The 15,911-nt window shown below is 54.2% G+C and overlaps 1 protein-coding gene across 2 annotated transcripts in view; it reads right to left on the minus strand.

Moving 5' to 3' along the window:
- Positions 1–15,911, minus strand: part of PXDN (peroxidasin) — a 67,668-nt gene that overhangs the window by 7,279 nt on the left and 44,478 nt on the right. For both annotated transcript variants that reach the window (XM_066385785.1, XM_066385786.1), the window contains exons 10-19: positions 14,615–14,887; positions 13,503–13,619; positions 12,205–12,363; positions 11,296–11,408; positions 10,333–10,489; positions 9,057–9,165; positions 8,349–8,506; positions 4,516–6,019; positions 2,514–2,648; positions 1,683–1,891 (exon numbers count right to left, since the gene is read on the minus strand). In XM_066385785.1, the coding sequence (XP_066241882.1) occupies positions 1,683–1,891; positions 2,514–2,648; positions 4,516–6,019; positions 8,349–8,506; positions 9,057–9,165; positions 10,333–10,489; positions 11,296–11,408; positions 12,205–12,363; positions 13,503–13,619; positions 14,615–14,887 (2,934 nt within the window). The remainder of the gene's footprint in view (positions 1–1,682; positions 1,892–2,513; positions 2,649–4,515; positions 6,020–8,348; positions 8,507–9,056; positions 9,166–10,332; positions 10,490–11,295; positions 11,409–12,204; positions 12,364–13,502; positions 13,620–14,614; positions 14,888–15,911) is intronic.

Genomic DNA, 15,911 nt, shown 5'->3' on the forward strand with positions numbered 1-15,911 from the left:
GCCTGGTGCAGGTCTGGTCTAAGTACCCTGGGTTTTCCGAGCAGGACAGAGAGCCTGGCTCCACTGCTTCCTGACCTGCTAACGGGAACCTGGAAATGTTCTCAGAAAATGGAGTTTCTGTATCTAGAACTGACTTTCCTAACAGTTTTTCAGAGAGGACAACTTTCTGCAGGCTCAGGAATCAAACTCCCAGCCCCACCTGTGGGAATGCACTGGAGCCGGATAAATAGGCGAAAGAGTACCTAAAAACCTAAAACAAAATACAAATTCTCAACAGATGAGATGAGGAGAATGTGAACACTTGTGGGAACGGGGTGTGTTGGACCTGAGCTAGCTCCCTTCTATGCGGATTCTCCCACAGTCCTGCACATCATGGCTGTTATGTGCATGTTCACGTTATATGTATACATATAGGGTGGGGCCAAAAGAGCTCAATTATAATAAAAAATAACATGGGTAATAAACACAAATGAAAGAATAAACTGTTTTGCATGCTCACAACTGTAAACCTATAAGAGACAGTTCATTCTTGTATTAGCATTTATTATTGCTACTGTAATTAACCTGCTCTGGCCCACCCCACACACACATATACACAGAGAGAAGGCACAGATGGAGGCAGACAAGGAACCAGACTGCACATGCACAAACATACACAGATGTTAAAAACAGCTCTGAACTACCAACTCGGATTTCAATGCTAGTGGAAACAGCAGCCAGGTAATGCTGCTATGAGACCATTTCTGCAGGGAGGGGGAGGGGAGGGGGAGAAAGGAGGACCAGGAGGAGGAGGAGAGGCGGCGGCTCCTGCTGCCGCCGTCCTCCCCGGGACTCTGAGCTCAGTGTCCACCTGCGCCTCCGTGTGCAGAGGGCACTGGCGAGGCCATGGGGTCAGGGCCCGGGTCCCATCCTTCAGCAGCACCCAGGCTGTGTGGCCCTCTTGGTCACCCCACTGTTGTGTCCCTGTCCTCACCACAGAAAAGTGGGGTGACACGCACGGATCCCGAAGGTCCCCAGGCTCAGTACGACACAGGTCTCCGATCATAGTTTGAATAAAGCCAAAGTCCCTGTCACATTAGAAGGTAAAGGTTGTGGCTCCCCATCAGCGGGGACGTTGGAGTGAAAGCAGGAGCCACAGTAAGGGGACAGCGGCCCCGTGGGCAGTGTGGACAGGCCAGTCGCTCCAGCCACACTGGTGGCCCCATCTCACCTCCTTGAGGCTTCCACGCTCCAGACTAGCCCACCTCGTTCCTGCAGGGCCCTGACACCTCCCTCTGCTTGGGAACGTCATGATGGACCTTTGGGATGCAGCCACATCTTTAAAGTCCAAGAGTTGTGTCTGCTGTGCTTCTCCAATGTTTCTCTGTCATGCGTGAGCGTAGGCATGAGGCTACCTACACACAAGGCCTCAAGCTCAGAAACTAGCAGCATGGCTTACTAGAGCTTTGTCTATTCTGCTTAGAACATTAGCTCTACAAACATTTCCCCCGTCACTGAAAATTCTCCATCAGGACACTTTTAGGTTCCCCAGGATTCCTAAATCTGGACACCCCCTGACCTAACAGGGCCCGACGGCCACCTGTGTTGCGTCTGCCATCCCTGCCCCAAAAACCACCGGGCTCGTCTCGGCAGCGAGGGAGGCGACAGACCACAGCACGGACGCGAGGTCTCGGGGAAAGTACCTTCACAGCAGTCCTGCCACACGCGCAGGTCCACCCGGGGGATGTCCTCACAGCTGCCGTAGCCATGGGGGAACTCCGCCACTCGGAACACGTCCCTCTGCACACGCGTGACGTTGTCGGAATTGTCACATAGGATCCTGGCCAGGGATGCTTGCTTGATCTGAGTTAGCTGGGCCGGGGAGAACACTCCAGGGTTTTCATACCAGAGCCTGTGCTCCCGGGAGAGAACCAGATCAGAGGGGACCCAGAGACAGAGTCAACATCCTCCACCTCGATTCCCAACAATGCCGACACCACTGAGAAGGAGGCAGAGCAGGGCTCACACTTCTCACTCGAACAAAAACAATCCTGAGGGGAAACGCAGAGGCCAGAGAAGCGGCCCAGGCCATCTCAGCGTGTCACGTGGCCCTCAGCCCGCGGCCCCAGCAGGACAGCTCAGGGACAGGAGGGGACCGCCTCCCACCTGGTGAAACTAATCTGACCACATCACACAAAACGAAACCTGTCCGTCCCGCTGGAAGTCCCAGCTGCTCTAGCTCCAGCCTGGCTCTGCCAGGCAGACTGTCCACTTCCAGGAACAGAAACTCAACTATAGACAGGGCCTGAGAGCGCCCGGAATCGGTGATGGTCCTGATGCCATGGTGACAGGCAGCCCCACAGTGGGGAGCGGTGACAACCAGCCCCAGCGTGAGGCCGATGCTTCCCTCTCAGCACTGAGCATGGACACAGGGCCGCCACACATAGCTCCTCGCTCCCGAGTTCCCAGAAAGGCTGAAGGGCTGCTTCCCCTCTCTGCTGCCTCCGCCTCACCTCTGCTTCCCTCAGACTCACCTGTCCCCGTCTCGCAGGCGCCTGAACTGTGTGCTGAGCAGGCACATCAAGGTGGGTCCCAGGCGGCTGCCGGGCACCAGGTCCTCCACCATGAGGGCAGGGAACAGGTCGATGTTGAGGGGGGATCCGTATAACCTAAGAAAATGCGAAGACCTTAATTCTACTTATCAAAGCTTATCTGGAAAAGCACACAGCATTTATGAACAAAAGTCCCTTTTCTTCATCACTATCTTACATCATTCAGCCCTTCACGTAACAAAGAAAAAGTTGCCTTTATTTCTTTAAAGCACAGTCCACTATGCTTTAAGTAATTTCTATTACTTTCTGTTTATATACATGGTGGGGAAAAGTAGGTTTAAAGTTGTTTGAAAAACAATACCAGACTTAATAAACAATAACACAAGAATAGACTCTGTTTTGTGTACTCACAACAGTAAACTCACTTTTGCCCCACCCTGTATACATGTATAACACACACATACTTGTTATAAACTTAAAAAATAACAAGGAAACATAAGGAAGAAAATGAGAGCCACACCTCTCATTACTATTCAGAGATAATCATTCTTATAAAGCCATTTTTTCATAACTAAATATGAACAATAAACTACATATGGCTAAAAACACATCTTTAAGAACTACTGGAATGCTACTATATGTTGAAAATATATCTGCTACAAAGAAGACATTTACTAAGCAGAATCAGTATAAAAAACTAAGAGCAAGGTTTAAATGTTTAAGAACATTTCCACCAGATGTCTCCAATTCCTTAGAAATACAGAATTAGGAGGAAAAAACTGACAACTTATATTACAAATCAGTCTTATGTGATCTCTCCTAACATCCAAAGAACACCTAAACTGCTACTCCAAGTGCCAGCAGACCTAGGACCCCCCCCCCCAGGTCACTGTGATCGCCTCTGCCACAGGCTCGGACAGATGGGGCGGACAGGGCTGCCCGCTCGGCCCCAGTGCTGTCTGCCACCAAGCAGAGCATGGCAACATTGCTGAAACCAGAACTCCATCCTCCCTCAGGGAAAGGCAATTGTGCTCGTTGTCTCTAAGTTCAAGGATACCCACGCTGAACTTCTAGCTCAGATGGAAATGTGGAAATAAGAGTCAGAAAGGGCCTTCAAGTTGTCTGCTTCCCTTACTGGGCAGGGCTTGGAGTAGTCTCTCGGAATTGCCCGTGGGCCTTTCCCAAAGGGCTCGGGGTGGGGTCCTCCTTTCTTCCACCACGTCTCCCAGGGTCTCCACCAGATCGGCCTCGCTGGACCAAGCTGGGCTACAGGCACCAGATTCAAGCAAGGAACTGTCCAGAAGGAAAAGGAGCCCCTCCCCCACTCTGCCTGCTCAGGGCACCCGGTGGCTCTCAGCAGGCCCGAGTGCAGGACCCTGAGCCCCGCAGCGCGTTTCCTCCAACTGCTCTGAAATAAACTTGTCAAATGAGAGAAATGATGGGAACGTAATAGGCATCCGTCTGGACAAAAACAAAGGACATTTACACACATAAATAACAGATGATTCAGCCAAATCCTAAGTGAAACTGTGACCAAAAAAAGTCACGCTCGGACAGAGTGCAGTGACAAATGCCAGCAACCTCACACCACTGTTGAGACAAACACCAGGACACGCTCCACTCAGGAGAACGTAATGTTCATTCCTTCCCAACTTGCAATAAATCACCAGCGAAAAGTCAATTTTCCTCTAGAGCACACAGGAGACTTAGTAATTCACTCCCGGGTGAGTTTGCATAGCCCCAAAAATCTGCAGTGAGTCTTCAGAAAAAGACTTTCTTTTTAAAAATAATTCTTCCCCACACTAGCGTAGCCACAGAAGCCAACCCCAGGCCCCTGCTCAGGGTCCGCCTCCAGGGCTTCTCTGACCTCCTGGCTGCACAAATGGACACATGGACAACAGCACCCTCCACGCCTGGCTTGGTTGTCTTTGCCCACCTGACCGTTTACCAGCAAGACACAAAACCCTGGTTTGTTCCAACTCACCGCCTAAGTTTCTCCCGGATCTCAGGGGTTTTGATCTCGTTTCTCAGATCCTCGAAGGTGTGAGCGGAGGACAGGTTGCAGTAGACGCGGAAGTCATGGTAGGGTGGGATGCCGTGGTCGCGGCCGCGCTGGATGTTGATGGCCGCCAGGTCCAGGGCCACCGTGTGCGCCATGGAGAAAAGGCGCTCTGTGAGCTCCGTGTTCAGCAGCTCCGAGGGCACGCGCATCTTCCCGGCCACACCAAACAGGCCCCTGAGCAGAGGGTCGATGCCACCCTCGTTCACGATGCGGAACGGGGAGAAGAAGGCTTTGTGGAGCGGCACGTGGCCCTGCGCAATGGGCTGGAAGTTCTCGTCCAGCCGGTAGAGCACCGGATTGATCAGTGTGTGGCCGAAGCGGAAGGCGGCCGTGGCAAAGGCGTTGAAGATGCCCGCGTTGACACCCGGCTGATAGCCGCGGTACTCGCCCAGCATCTTCATGCCCACCTCGCCCAGCACCTTGGGGAGCCAGTGCTGGTAGGTGATGTGCTGCATCTGCGCGCCCACGATCTTCCGGGCCTCGTGGTACAGGGTGTCGCCATCCCAGTGTGGGTTCAGCGCCAGCAGCTCAGCGGCCACGCGGTTGTGCTCGCGGAACCACAGCGTGTGCATGCTGGTGAGGCCCAGCTGCTCGTTGGCGCGGTGGTCGCCGGCCAGGAAGCAGGGGATGGGACTCTCGCTCTCGTCGCGCATGCACTCGGTGGGCGGCCCAGTGGCGAAGGGCAGCAGCGGCTTCCCCGAGCGCTGCACGATGCCCTGGCGCAGCAGCCCACGGTGGCTAGCCAGGTCCCGCACGGCGCGGGCCTCATGCTCTGAGCTCCCATAGACGTTGGAGGCATCAATGTAGGATGTCAGCTGGTTGATCTGCTCCCGTGGGTACACGGAATTCATGAGCAAGGAGGTCATGCCGCTACCGCACACGGGGCTGGAACGCACGAAGAACATGCAGCGTGCGCCATTGCGGACACGTGGATCGTTGGGCGGGATGGCAAGGGAGAAGCAGGGCGGGTCGCTGCTGCACACAGAGCTGCAGTGCTGCCCGTCGGAGAAGCGCGCCTGGCTCAGCGCCACCACCGTGGAGTCCAGGTCGTGGTCCAGAAACTGGCCCCACTGCATGAGCATGTGGGTGAACTGCGTGTCTGGCGTGATGGCCTCCGTGCCGATCAGGGTCGTGGACACCAGGCGGGGCATGGGGAGCGGGTGCCCATGGTACAGCCGGACCGGGTTCACGCCCCGAGGCGTGTTAAAGCCGTTCTCGTACACGGACTTCAGCAGGCGCTCGAAGGCGGTCAGCGAGGCACCCCACATGGGGTGCTGTAGGTTGTTGCAGGTGCCGTCGTGCGTCCGGTACTTCTGGTGGAAGCACATGTCGGAGCAGTTGTTGACGCGCCGGTGGGCCGTGCAGCCCGACAGGTTGGCGATCAGGCTCAGGTACTGCGGGGACACCAGGTCGTTGTAGTGGTAACCTGCAAGGAAAGGCAGGGACGAGCTCAGGCACCCTGGACGCCAGGCACACCAGATTCGGGAGCTACAGTGCTGCCCACCCGTGCCTGCGGGAACCTCCTTCCCGGCATCTCGTAGAGGCCACGCCGCCTCCTTGACCCAGCACGCTGTAGGCTCGTGGACTAGCTACACCCACATGCATGCACGCATAAACTGAGACACTCACGGCCGTACTGATGTAAGGGCGTATGCATGCAGGGTCATATGCAGAGGCACGCACGCATAGTACATAGGGGCGCACACATGCATAGTTCGTAGGAACACACACACACACACAGTTGTAAGAATGCACGCACACAGCTGTACGGAAGGATGCATGCACGCAGTCGTACATAAGAACGTTCGCAAGCATGCAGGGGTGAATGCACGCAGAGCCGTATGTGAGGTTGCACACACGCAGGGCTGTACGCAGGCACGCACACGCTCCCCTGTGCTCTAAGCCGCTCCACACACGTCTGACGGTTACGGGTCATTCCTGTTGCGGGGTCGGATCCCAAGTGCCTGCACAGATGCAGCAAGGAACTCGAGGGGAAGAACGTCCCACCCAGGCCAAGAGCAGCACTGGCACCAGAGAGCTCTGCTGCGAGCTCCGGGCCTGACCGCGGGGTGTCCGGTGCGCGACCCTGGGCCACAGCAGCGGAACAGGCAAGTCTGCTTCTGCTTGCAGCTGCTCTGTGGGCTAAGCACTCACGATCTGGAATGGCAGCTGAAGCCGCCCCGCCCACAGGTGGCCCGGCCGGCACCTGGGTGCCTCCGCTGTCTCCCGGGCCGGGCCCCCCGCGAGGGCCAGGGGGAGCCCAGGTGGAGGGCAGGCGCCGGTCCGTGTCCATAGTGGATACAGACAGAACAGCCAGGTTCTGTGGCTTTGGAACCAGAGCCTCCTGCAGCTTCCCCGGTACGTGCTGCAGAACCAGACCCAGCTGCACACACGTCTGCAAGAAGAGATGTCCACCCGGAACGCTGCAGACGGCTCTGACCACTCAGGCCACCTCCTTCAGTCCAGTTCCCTTGAGAAATAAAAACTACCTCCGAGTATAGACAACCCAGTATGGCTAAAGATACTGAAATGTGACAAACATGTATCCAAGAATAAGGGAACGTATATAGTGACTGTTCATGACAAGAAAATGCCAGGAAGGTACTATTATTGGGAAAAATCACTCCACATGACCTATCACACCCAGGCCGACAGGTAAACATCTCGAGGACACATCTGTGTGGGTGTCCAGATGGAGGGGAGTTCCTCTTCCCCCTACATCCAGGTCATGAGTGGCTGTCACCTCTGCCTTCATGCTTGGTCCCTACACTGTCCCCTCCCTCCTGGGTCATTCCACAGACACCACCTGCCTAGCCCTGTGCCCAACAAGCAGTGAGTGCCCAACAGAGGCTCTGCAGGCAGAAGGGAAGGGTTCTGATGCTTCTCTGTGGCGCACCTCCTAGCTGAGGCTGGCGGTTACCATACACAACATGCAGTTGTAGTGACATAGCCACCCTGGCCCCTGAGAGGCCAATACCTTCCAAATGGAGAAGCAGGAGGCATCTACACACACAGCTCGCATGCTGGGACACTGAGCACCTATTGGTCCCAAAGACCGAGGGCCGGCTCCAAGCAGTGACCACACTCCCAAGACAAGAGACGTGACCCCATAGTTCCTCTCACCTCACACACTTGTACTTAGGAATAATGTTTAGTTACTGAATAACATTTCTGTCCCGGTGGGAAAGGATGTTTGTCAAAGGCAGGGCAGAAAACACAGATGCCAGGATGCAGAGAATTCCACGTCACCGAGTCACCCCCAGCAGTGTGTGTGGGCTCTGCTAGTGTAGTGATGCTACTTGTGGTCACCCACTGTCTCTAACAGCACAGCACTCCTGCCCAGCACAGGTACCTGTCACTGACAGGTAGTGCCATGTGCTAGGGGCATAGTGACATGGTGGCAGTCACCCCATGACACCCATTAGCACCTGGCCTGGGACATAGAAGCTGGACCGGTACACACACCTTTCTAACAGCTGTGTGGACACAGTCACTTACGCAGCTTTGTCCTGCAAAATCTTCCCTCAAACCTCCTTGGTCCGGGTAGACCTGATGGTCAAAGCCAGTGGGCAATGACCGACTCATGTCAGTGGGTCCCTGTCAGACCTGAGGTGGGACCCACACTGTCAGCCCAACTGTGTCCTTCAAAGACACACAGGACAAGAATCCTGGAGCTTGTCCCTAGGGGGATGTCTGCAGTGGGTGTGTGATGCCCGCTCCCTGGGAGGGTGTAGGAAGGAGGCCCGGGTACTGACTGGTTCCATTGAGGTCGACCATGAGGCCGTGCTGCACATGCTCCTGGATCAGCTGCAGTGTGCGCTCAAATATCTCCCCGGCTCGAGCCTGCTCCACGGTGTAGGGGTCCCTCGGGTAGCGGAATAAGGCCAGCAGGTCGTTGGGAGAACGAGGACGGCTAACAGCAGTCAGGGGAGAAGGGAACAGTCACTGAGACAGAAGGCACTGTAAATAAGACCACCATTGAATGTTTCTGTAGCTACTGCTCTAGGGGGAGTGACCGTACCTTACTCATCCCAAGTGGAAGGCAAGAGGACAAACAAAACCAAGAGACACTAAAAACAAACAGTTAGTTAGGTCTGTGGAGAAACACTGACGTTCTACTTCAGGTCAGACGCAGAGAAAATACTGTGCAGTTTGCCAACATGAACTAAGGGCTTGTGAAAACTTTTGTTTTTGCCAAGTCGTTTAGTAACAAGCCAAAAGCAGGACGTGCAATTTATAAGAAATGCTCCATCTGAGATTCATAGTTCAGTCTCTACTTGGAAGGAACATGCCTGTTATCTTAACCCCCAGAAAGTTGATGCCAACCTTGTTTATGGTTTGTAAATTAAAAATTTTTCTTCAGGTGATGAAACAGGTCACACCCCGTACCAGAATGGTCAGCATTGTCTAATGCCCAGCGTGCAGAGAGACAAGGTCAGACTCCGTCTGCTGGGCCGCCGTACCTGTCGAACAAGTGTGTCCGCGTGGAGTTGATGGCCCTGTCGACGGTCGCGATCGCCTCCACGATGGATGTGGCTACAAATGGATCCCCATTTCGACTGACGTCAGGAACTAGGAAAACAAAGCTGCACGTTACCCGGAAAGGACTGGACAAGTTACTCAGCGTCTAGACCCATCATCGAGACCGAAGGCACACTTTTCTCCAAGTGTTTCTGTTTCTCACACCAAAGCTAAACTCTACTAGGAGCTGTTTTCAAACAGTATGAAAATTGCAGACTTTTCATTTTTTGAAATCACATGACACCCCCCTAACAGAACAGGGAAAATGTAGCTATAATATCAAACACTGACCACATAAGGGAGGTAAGTAACTCAGGCCAAGCTGGGTGCCAGCCCGCTGGGCACAGAGTGGCTGATGAGATGGTTTAACTCCCGGTAGGTTCTGTTTGTTGGTCTCATTGAAGGCGAAACCTGCCCTGGTGCCTGGGTCTCAGCCTGCTCAGCCCTTCGCACTGAGCTCCTCCATTATCAGGACCTGCGCCACTGCCATCGGCATGTCACTACACGGAGACTGTTACACTCACATGCACGTAAGCAGACATGCGTGCACACATGCACAAATACACGCACAGGCACACAGGGCATAACTTATAACCCTGAGGGACTGACTGCTTCCTGTCTACAGTTTTTTCTTTTTCACTTAGTATTTTTTTCCAGGATTTGGAGTTTGTTCAATAAAATGACATCATCTCTAATAACCTTTTATCTTTTGAAACCGCTCATGCCAGATCATGATTGCCCTGTGACCCCTGGGTCAGAGATTAGCTGGAGGTTCATGTAAAGACACTCAGGACATCACACCCAGGCCAAGAATGGGCGTGGGAACCCCACAAGAGGAAGCAGGGAAAGAGCCTGGCCTCCTGTGAAGCAGGAACCGCGTCCACACTTTTGCCAAATGCTGGCTGGAAGTGACTGCTATCGAACGTGAAGGGGTCATGACGGCTAAACCCACCCCGAAACCAAGAGTCGGGATGCTCCATGCAGGAGCGAGCCAACCACAATGGCCGCAGGCGGGGTCTGGGGCCTGCCTGGCCCCGCCGCAGACCTTGCACGCTCCGGCGGTCTCCCTGAGCACTAGGGGTGCGGAAGTGCTGTCCACTAACAGCCCCTGTGAGCCTGGACTTGCTCTGGGGGCCTAGGTGCTTTCCTCCTGCAGCTTTCGAGCCCGTGCAGGCGGGCTGTCTGCCGGCCACAGGAAATGTGGGCCTGGGGCCTTACCGCTCACGCTGAGCACCATGCTGACTGAGGCCTGCCCAATCGTGTTGCGGGCCACACACTCGTAGCGGCCGGCGTCTGCGGTCCCCACATCATGGATGGTCAAGAATCCTTCGGAGCTAATGTGAAATTTCCCACTTTCTGTCACCTGAACCCCATCCTGGAGCAAAACAGAAGAGAAGTCACAGTAGAACGAGACTGAGAAGCAGCGTTGTTGGTTCTGGGGTTGGGGGTGCATTTACCAGGGCCTGTAAGATGGGAACATCAGAGAGGCTGGGCTCAGATGTACGCATAACTGGAAAGAGGAGACAATCTGATTCACCCAACGGGATAACCTTCTCCTATGTGCCTGCCAGAGACCCAGGAAAGACCCAGAGAGAAGCCGTGCTCTTGGAATTTTCCAGGATGGGGGTGACAAAAGGCAATTTCCATGGAACGAGACGACGGTAAGGAGGCGCAGGGCACAGGCACCAGTGAGGGAGAGGGCCCTGTGAGCCACCCGGGGAGGGAAAGCAACACCCCTCCGAGGAGAGGGGCCAGAGAGGATGAAGTGTCCACCTGCCCCAGAACACACACGGTTCCTGCCAAGGCCACCTGTCCTCGGGGACACACCTTGCATCAGGTTTGACACACCTGTTTGCAGGTTTGAACTCTGTTATGCACTTTTTTATTGGGCTTTATAGAAACAACAGAAAATAAATCAACAAGAAACCTCTACTGATTATAAGATCGAGGGTCTAACAAGAGAGTTCCTTTACTATTGCCACCTGGAGGACATGAAAGGGAGCCTAATTCGAGTCTGTCTGATTTTTATTATAGAGGACCCTGCAAAATCTGTAATCTGGGTGTTCCTTCTGCTATGGGAAGTCTGCAGAAGCCTCACAGGTGGTAGCCACTCTAAGCAACCACCACCCAGCCACCTGTCCCACCACCTGGCCTGCGCACCATGTTGCCCGCAGTGGGTACCTTGTTCCAGGTGATGGCGGGCTCAGGCTCCCCCTGAGAGCTGCAAGGGAGCTGCACGTTGGTGCCCACCTCCACCGTCTGGTCGCTGGGAGTGCTGCTGAACACTGGGGTGACTGCAAGGCAAGGGACCAGCTGACCACCGTGGAGAGCCCAGCCCCCCTCGGTCAGGGCAGGCTCAGGGCACCGAGAACGCCCAGCCCGTCGATCTCCTCCCAGTGGTGGCTGCGCAGACAAGGAGCTGGAAGGGACCGAGACGTCCCCGCCCACAAGGAGACAGCAGGCCTGAAGGAGCACCTGTCTGCTGTGGCCTGGGCCCTAGGACCTGAAGCCTGGACGGCTGGGAAGGAGCCTGAGTGAAAAGGGAGCGTGGTTCACTGGGAGCAATGGCCTGGCGGGGCCGTCCACATGTTCTCACCCAACAGCCGCCCAGCATCCCGACCAGTCAGCACTGACGGGCAAACCGCAAGCCCAGGGCCAGCCAGGCGCCCAGGCCAGCCTTGGCGCCTGCAGACTCTGACCTGAGTCTTTCTATAGACACGAGGTGACCAAGTCCTGTGTTACAGGGACCACAGAACACTGGGGTGGGAGGCACACAGGGACAGAGCCATGCTTCCAGGACACGGTCCAAGCCTCAGACTGGTGCTGCTTCCGAGACCCAGAAAAGGCATCTCCACAGCGACCTCTCTGTGAAGTTGGTCGCAGCCAGTCCAAGTTCAGCACAAGGATCATCAAAAAATAAACATCATCACAGGATAAAGTGTAATGAGTTATGACGTGGTCACCTCGGGAATATAAAGACAAGGGACTGTTATTGAAAACAGGAAGGGTCAAGGCCAGGTCATCAGCAGCGACGTGAATGCTGGTGCAGGAGGCCTGGCTTCCTGACAGTGCAGAGCCGCCGTGCCCTACCTCTGGGCTGGACCGTCAGGTGCACCATGACCCTCTGGGAACCGATGATGTTGACGGCCTGGCATTCGTACTGGCCCTGGTCATGGAGAGCGACGGCTGAGATCCTGAGTGTCCCTGAGGACAGGACCAGGTGCCGCCTGTCCACTGACAGCTGGCTCCCTGAAAGGCATGGAAGCACTGGTCAGTCACAGGGACACAAGGTGTGAAGTCAGTTATAGGAGGGTCAGGCAGAACTTCGTCTGAGAAAACGTAATGGTCACAGAAACTCATCTTTGCCCAATTAGGGCCCGGGGTCATTGCCTGGCCCTCAGGTCAGCAAACGGCTCCTTCAGCTGCAGACACGTTATTCGTCTGCACAACGTGACGCCGTGAGGCGTGAGCAGCCGAGTCAGGGATAAAGAGAACATGCTCCCTGTCCCCATGTAAGTCCCCAAGGGTGGGGGCAGAGACAGAAGCCACATAAGCAGGAGCCGGGAAGGCAGAGGACTCAGGCGGCTGGTCCCATGCTGCGTGTAATAAAACAGAGCTGAGCAGAGGGCAGGGGAGTCTTAAAGGCAAAGGACACCCCCAGGAGGGTCCTCCCACATTCCCGTGGGGGCCGAGCCTCTCTTCCCAGAGAGCAGGGAGGTCCAGAGAATCCCTGGAAAGACTCCTCAGGGGACGAAGGGATGGAAGTGGAGGCCATTCGCTGGGTCTCAAGGTCACCCCACCTGGAGTCCAGGACAGGGCCCTGAAGGTCCACCAGCATCAGCGTCAGCCCCTCCCCCCGCCCTGTACCCTGGCTTTCCCAGCCAGGCCACCAGTCACCAACTGGAGACAAAGGGCTGGGGTCCCACCCGAGAATTACCGTGATCAACACTCAACACAGGACGGAGACATGCTGAACTCTGGGAATTTCACCGAAAGTGGAAGTTTTAAAAAAAGTATTCCCTTGTCGGTTTTCCACAAAGTTCATCTTACATGTTATTCAATTTCACTGAAGTCCTCATTATGGGACCATGAAAGGCAAGACACAAGCTACTGGGGAGAAGACAGGCGTGGCACAAGGCCACCCCAAGTTCTCTTAGTAAGGACAGGTCTCCGATGCGTGCAGGGGGTGGCCTGTGACCAGGACAAGCAGACATCTCTGTCCTTCCCCAGCACCTGGGCTATGTCGGGTTCACCCAACACTTGGCCTTGCCCAGAAGACGGGGGGTGGTGGTTGGGAGGCAGTCAGAGAAAGACCGAGCTGGTTTTGGAGTCTGTGTCCTGAGGGAGGGAGATGGTGACGGGGCCAGCAGACCCAGTCGGCATCGTACCTCCTTTTGTCCAGGCGATGACCGGCTGTGGGTAGCCCTTCGCCTCACACTGGAAGTCAACCGTCTGACCCTCGATGACAGATCTGTCCTTAGGGGTCACAGTGAACTGAGGAAGAGCTGCCGGAAGGGAAAACACAGGGAGCAGGACACTGAAGAGGCAGCTTTGCTAAGAATGCCGCACAAACTGGGGCTGGCCACTGTCCTCCCACTGTGGGATGCGGGAACCGCGGGCAGGTCAGGAAGACACCTGGGGGTGGAAAGTAAGGGAAGTGCAAAGAAAGCAGAGGGCGGGTGGTGTCTCTTGGCATCACGCTGAGAGAGACAGAAAGACAGCATCTGACACCAGTGACGCTACAAGCACAGAGACAACTCAGACTCACCTAACTTGCGACCTAAGTCAGAACTTGCAGGTGGTTAAAAATGTCACCAAGTAGCAACTGGGCACAGTAGTGGGAGTTAGTTTGTTATTGTGTGAAAAAAATGTGGTAGCCTAGAGTATTCAGGTGATCCCACTTTTATAAAAGTAACAACCGCAACCAAGAAAGCACAGGCCACAGAACTCCACAAGGACCTGAGCAGAACAAGCACCAGCGCTGAGGTGACAGGCAGGAAAGCTGGTGAAGATAGCAGTCGGGGAAGAACTAGTTTCTCCCTTTTCGCGTGTCTAATACTGTCCTAAGGCTTCCACAAATGTCCCACTTCTGAATTTATTTAAAAACTCATCAACTCATCAGAGTCAATAAAGGAATTTAGAAATACATGCAAAGCACATATCACAACACTAGGCACAGTCAGACCTCCTGTGCCCAAGAATTACCCTAGGGGACTCCAAGACGTGGGAGGCTTCCTGATTCATCGGCACGTGCACATCCACGCGGTCCCCCAGGACTTACATATGCCCGTGCTCCCGGGGCAGAGGGGGACAGCCAGAAAAATAAAGTCCCCGTCCTCCTGAAGCCCCAATGGCAGGTTGGAGCCAGGCGGCAGGTAGAAGTGGGGTCCCGGGGACAGGAGGACCCTGTTCCTCTGTGCGCCTGGCGGAGGGCACAGCGGGGGCCCACGGGGAGGGCTGTGAGAGGCAAGAGGGCCCCCCCACATGCCCTGACTCTCACCCTGGACGATGATGAAGGCCGTGGCGTGGATGCTGTCGATGCTGTTGGACGCGAAGCACGTGTACTCCCCGCCATCCTCCTGCACTACGTTTTGAATGTACAGGCCACCAGAGGGCGTGATGCTCACTCGCGGGTCTGCAGGCACCGGTGTCCGGTCACCCTTGGTCCAGGTGATCCTCGGCGGAGGGTGGCCCGTGGCGCTGCACTCCAGGGTGACGCTCTCCCCAACCAGCACCTCCGTGTTCTGCGGCTGGATTACAAAAGCGGGTCGAGCTGTCATGATGAAACACAAGTTCTGAGTTAATTTCGAGTTTGGCAAAACGGTGGTTTGCTATCTTTATGCTCCTTGTTCTATTTGTTGACCTCTAGACCGCATCAAACAAACACAGCCCTTAGTTACATACTTCCCTGTATTGTTGTTTTTTATAAATAAATAAATATATATATATATTTAATTTTCCCATTGACTTGAGAGAGAAAGAGAGAGAAGCAGCAACTCCTTGTCCCACTTAGTTGTACACTTTTTGCTTTTCATCTGTGCCTTGGTGAAATCGAACCAGCGGCATGAAGCTCTATCCACTGAGACACCCAGCCAGGGCCCTGTCTTCTTTGTCTTTTCAAGAAATGTGCAAAGGGTTCACTTCCTGAGGTCAAATGAGGAGTCAGCAATGTGAGTGACTTCTGAGAACTGGTTTTCTCTTTAAATGTGTACTGAACGCTAGGGAAACCTTGTTTTTGCTTCTTCTGTATACACTGTGTCCACTTTGTTAAACCTCCCTAGTTCTTAATGTTGATTTTATTACGAAACGTTTTTAAAGAGTATTTAGAACATATAATAAACTTCATTCGCCAATTAAAAGTTAAACCTAGAAAAAAATACGTATACTTATTGGTACATCTTATGAGTACCAATGAGTATGAGTTTGCGCAGAAGCAACTCTCACACATCAGTATCATAAAATGGCACAGCCCACCTGGGGGGGTAATATGGACACACACAGCAAAACTGAAAATCTAAACACCCTCTACCCAGAAATTACCCTACGAATATTGTACAATAAAGAAAAATGACATGTATTTAAAGTTTTTATTTCCCTGTATTTATTTGCCTGACCAGGCGGTGGCGCAGTAGATAGAGCATCAACCCGGGACACTAAGATCTAGGTTCAAAACCCCAAGGTCACTGGCTTGAGTGAAGGCTCACCTGGTTTGAGCGTGGGGTTGCCAGCTTGAGTATAGGATCATAGACATGACCCCATGGTCACTGGCTTGAAGCCTAAGGTCACTGGCTTACGCA

This window comes from Saccopteryx leptura, chromosome 5 (genome assembly GCF_036850995.1).
Source record: "Saccopteryx leptura isolate mSacLep1 chromosome 5, mSacLep1_pri_phased_curated, whole genome shotgun sequence".
In the NCBI taxonomy this organism is placed as follows: Eukaryota; Metazoa; Chordata; class Mammalia; order Chiroptera; family Emballonuridae; genus Saccopteryx; species Saccopteryx leptura.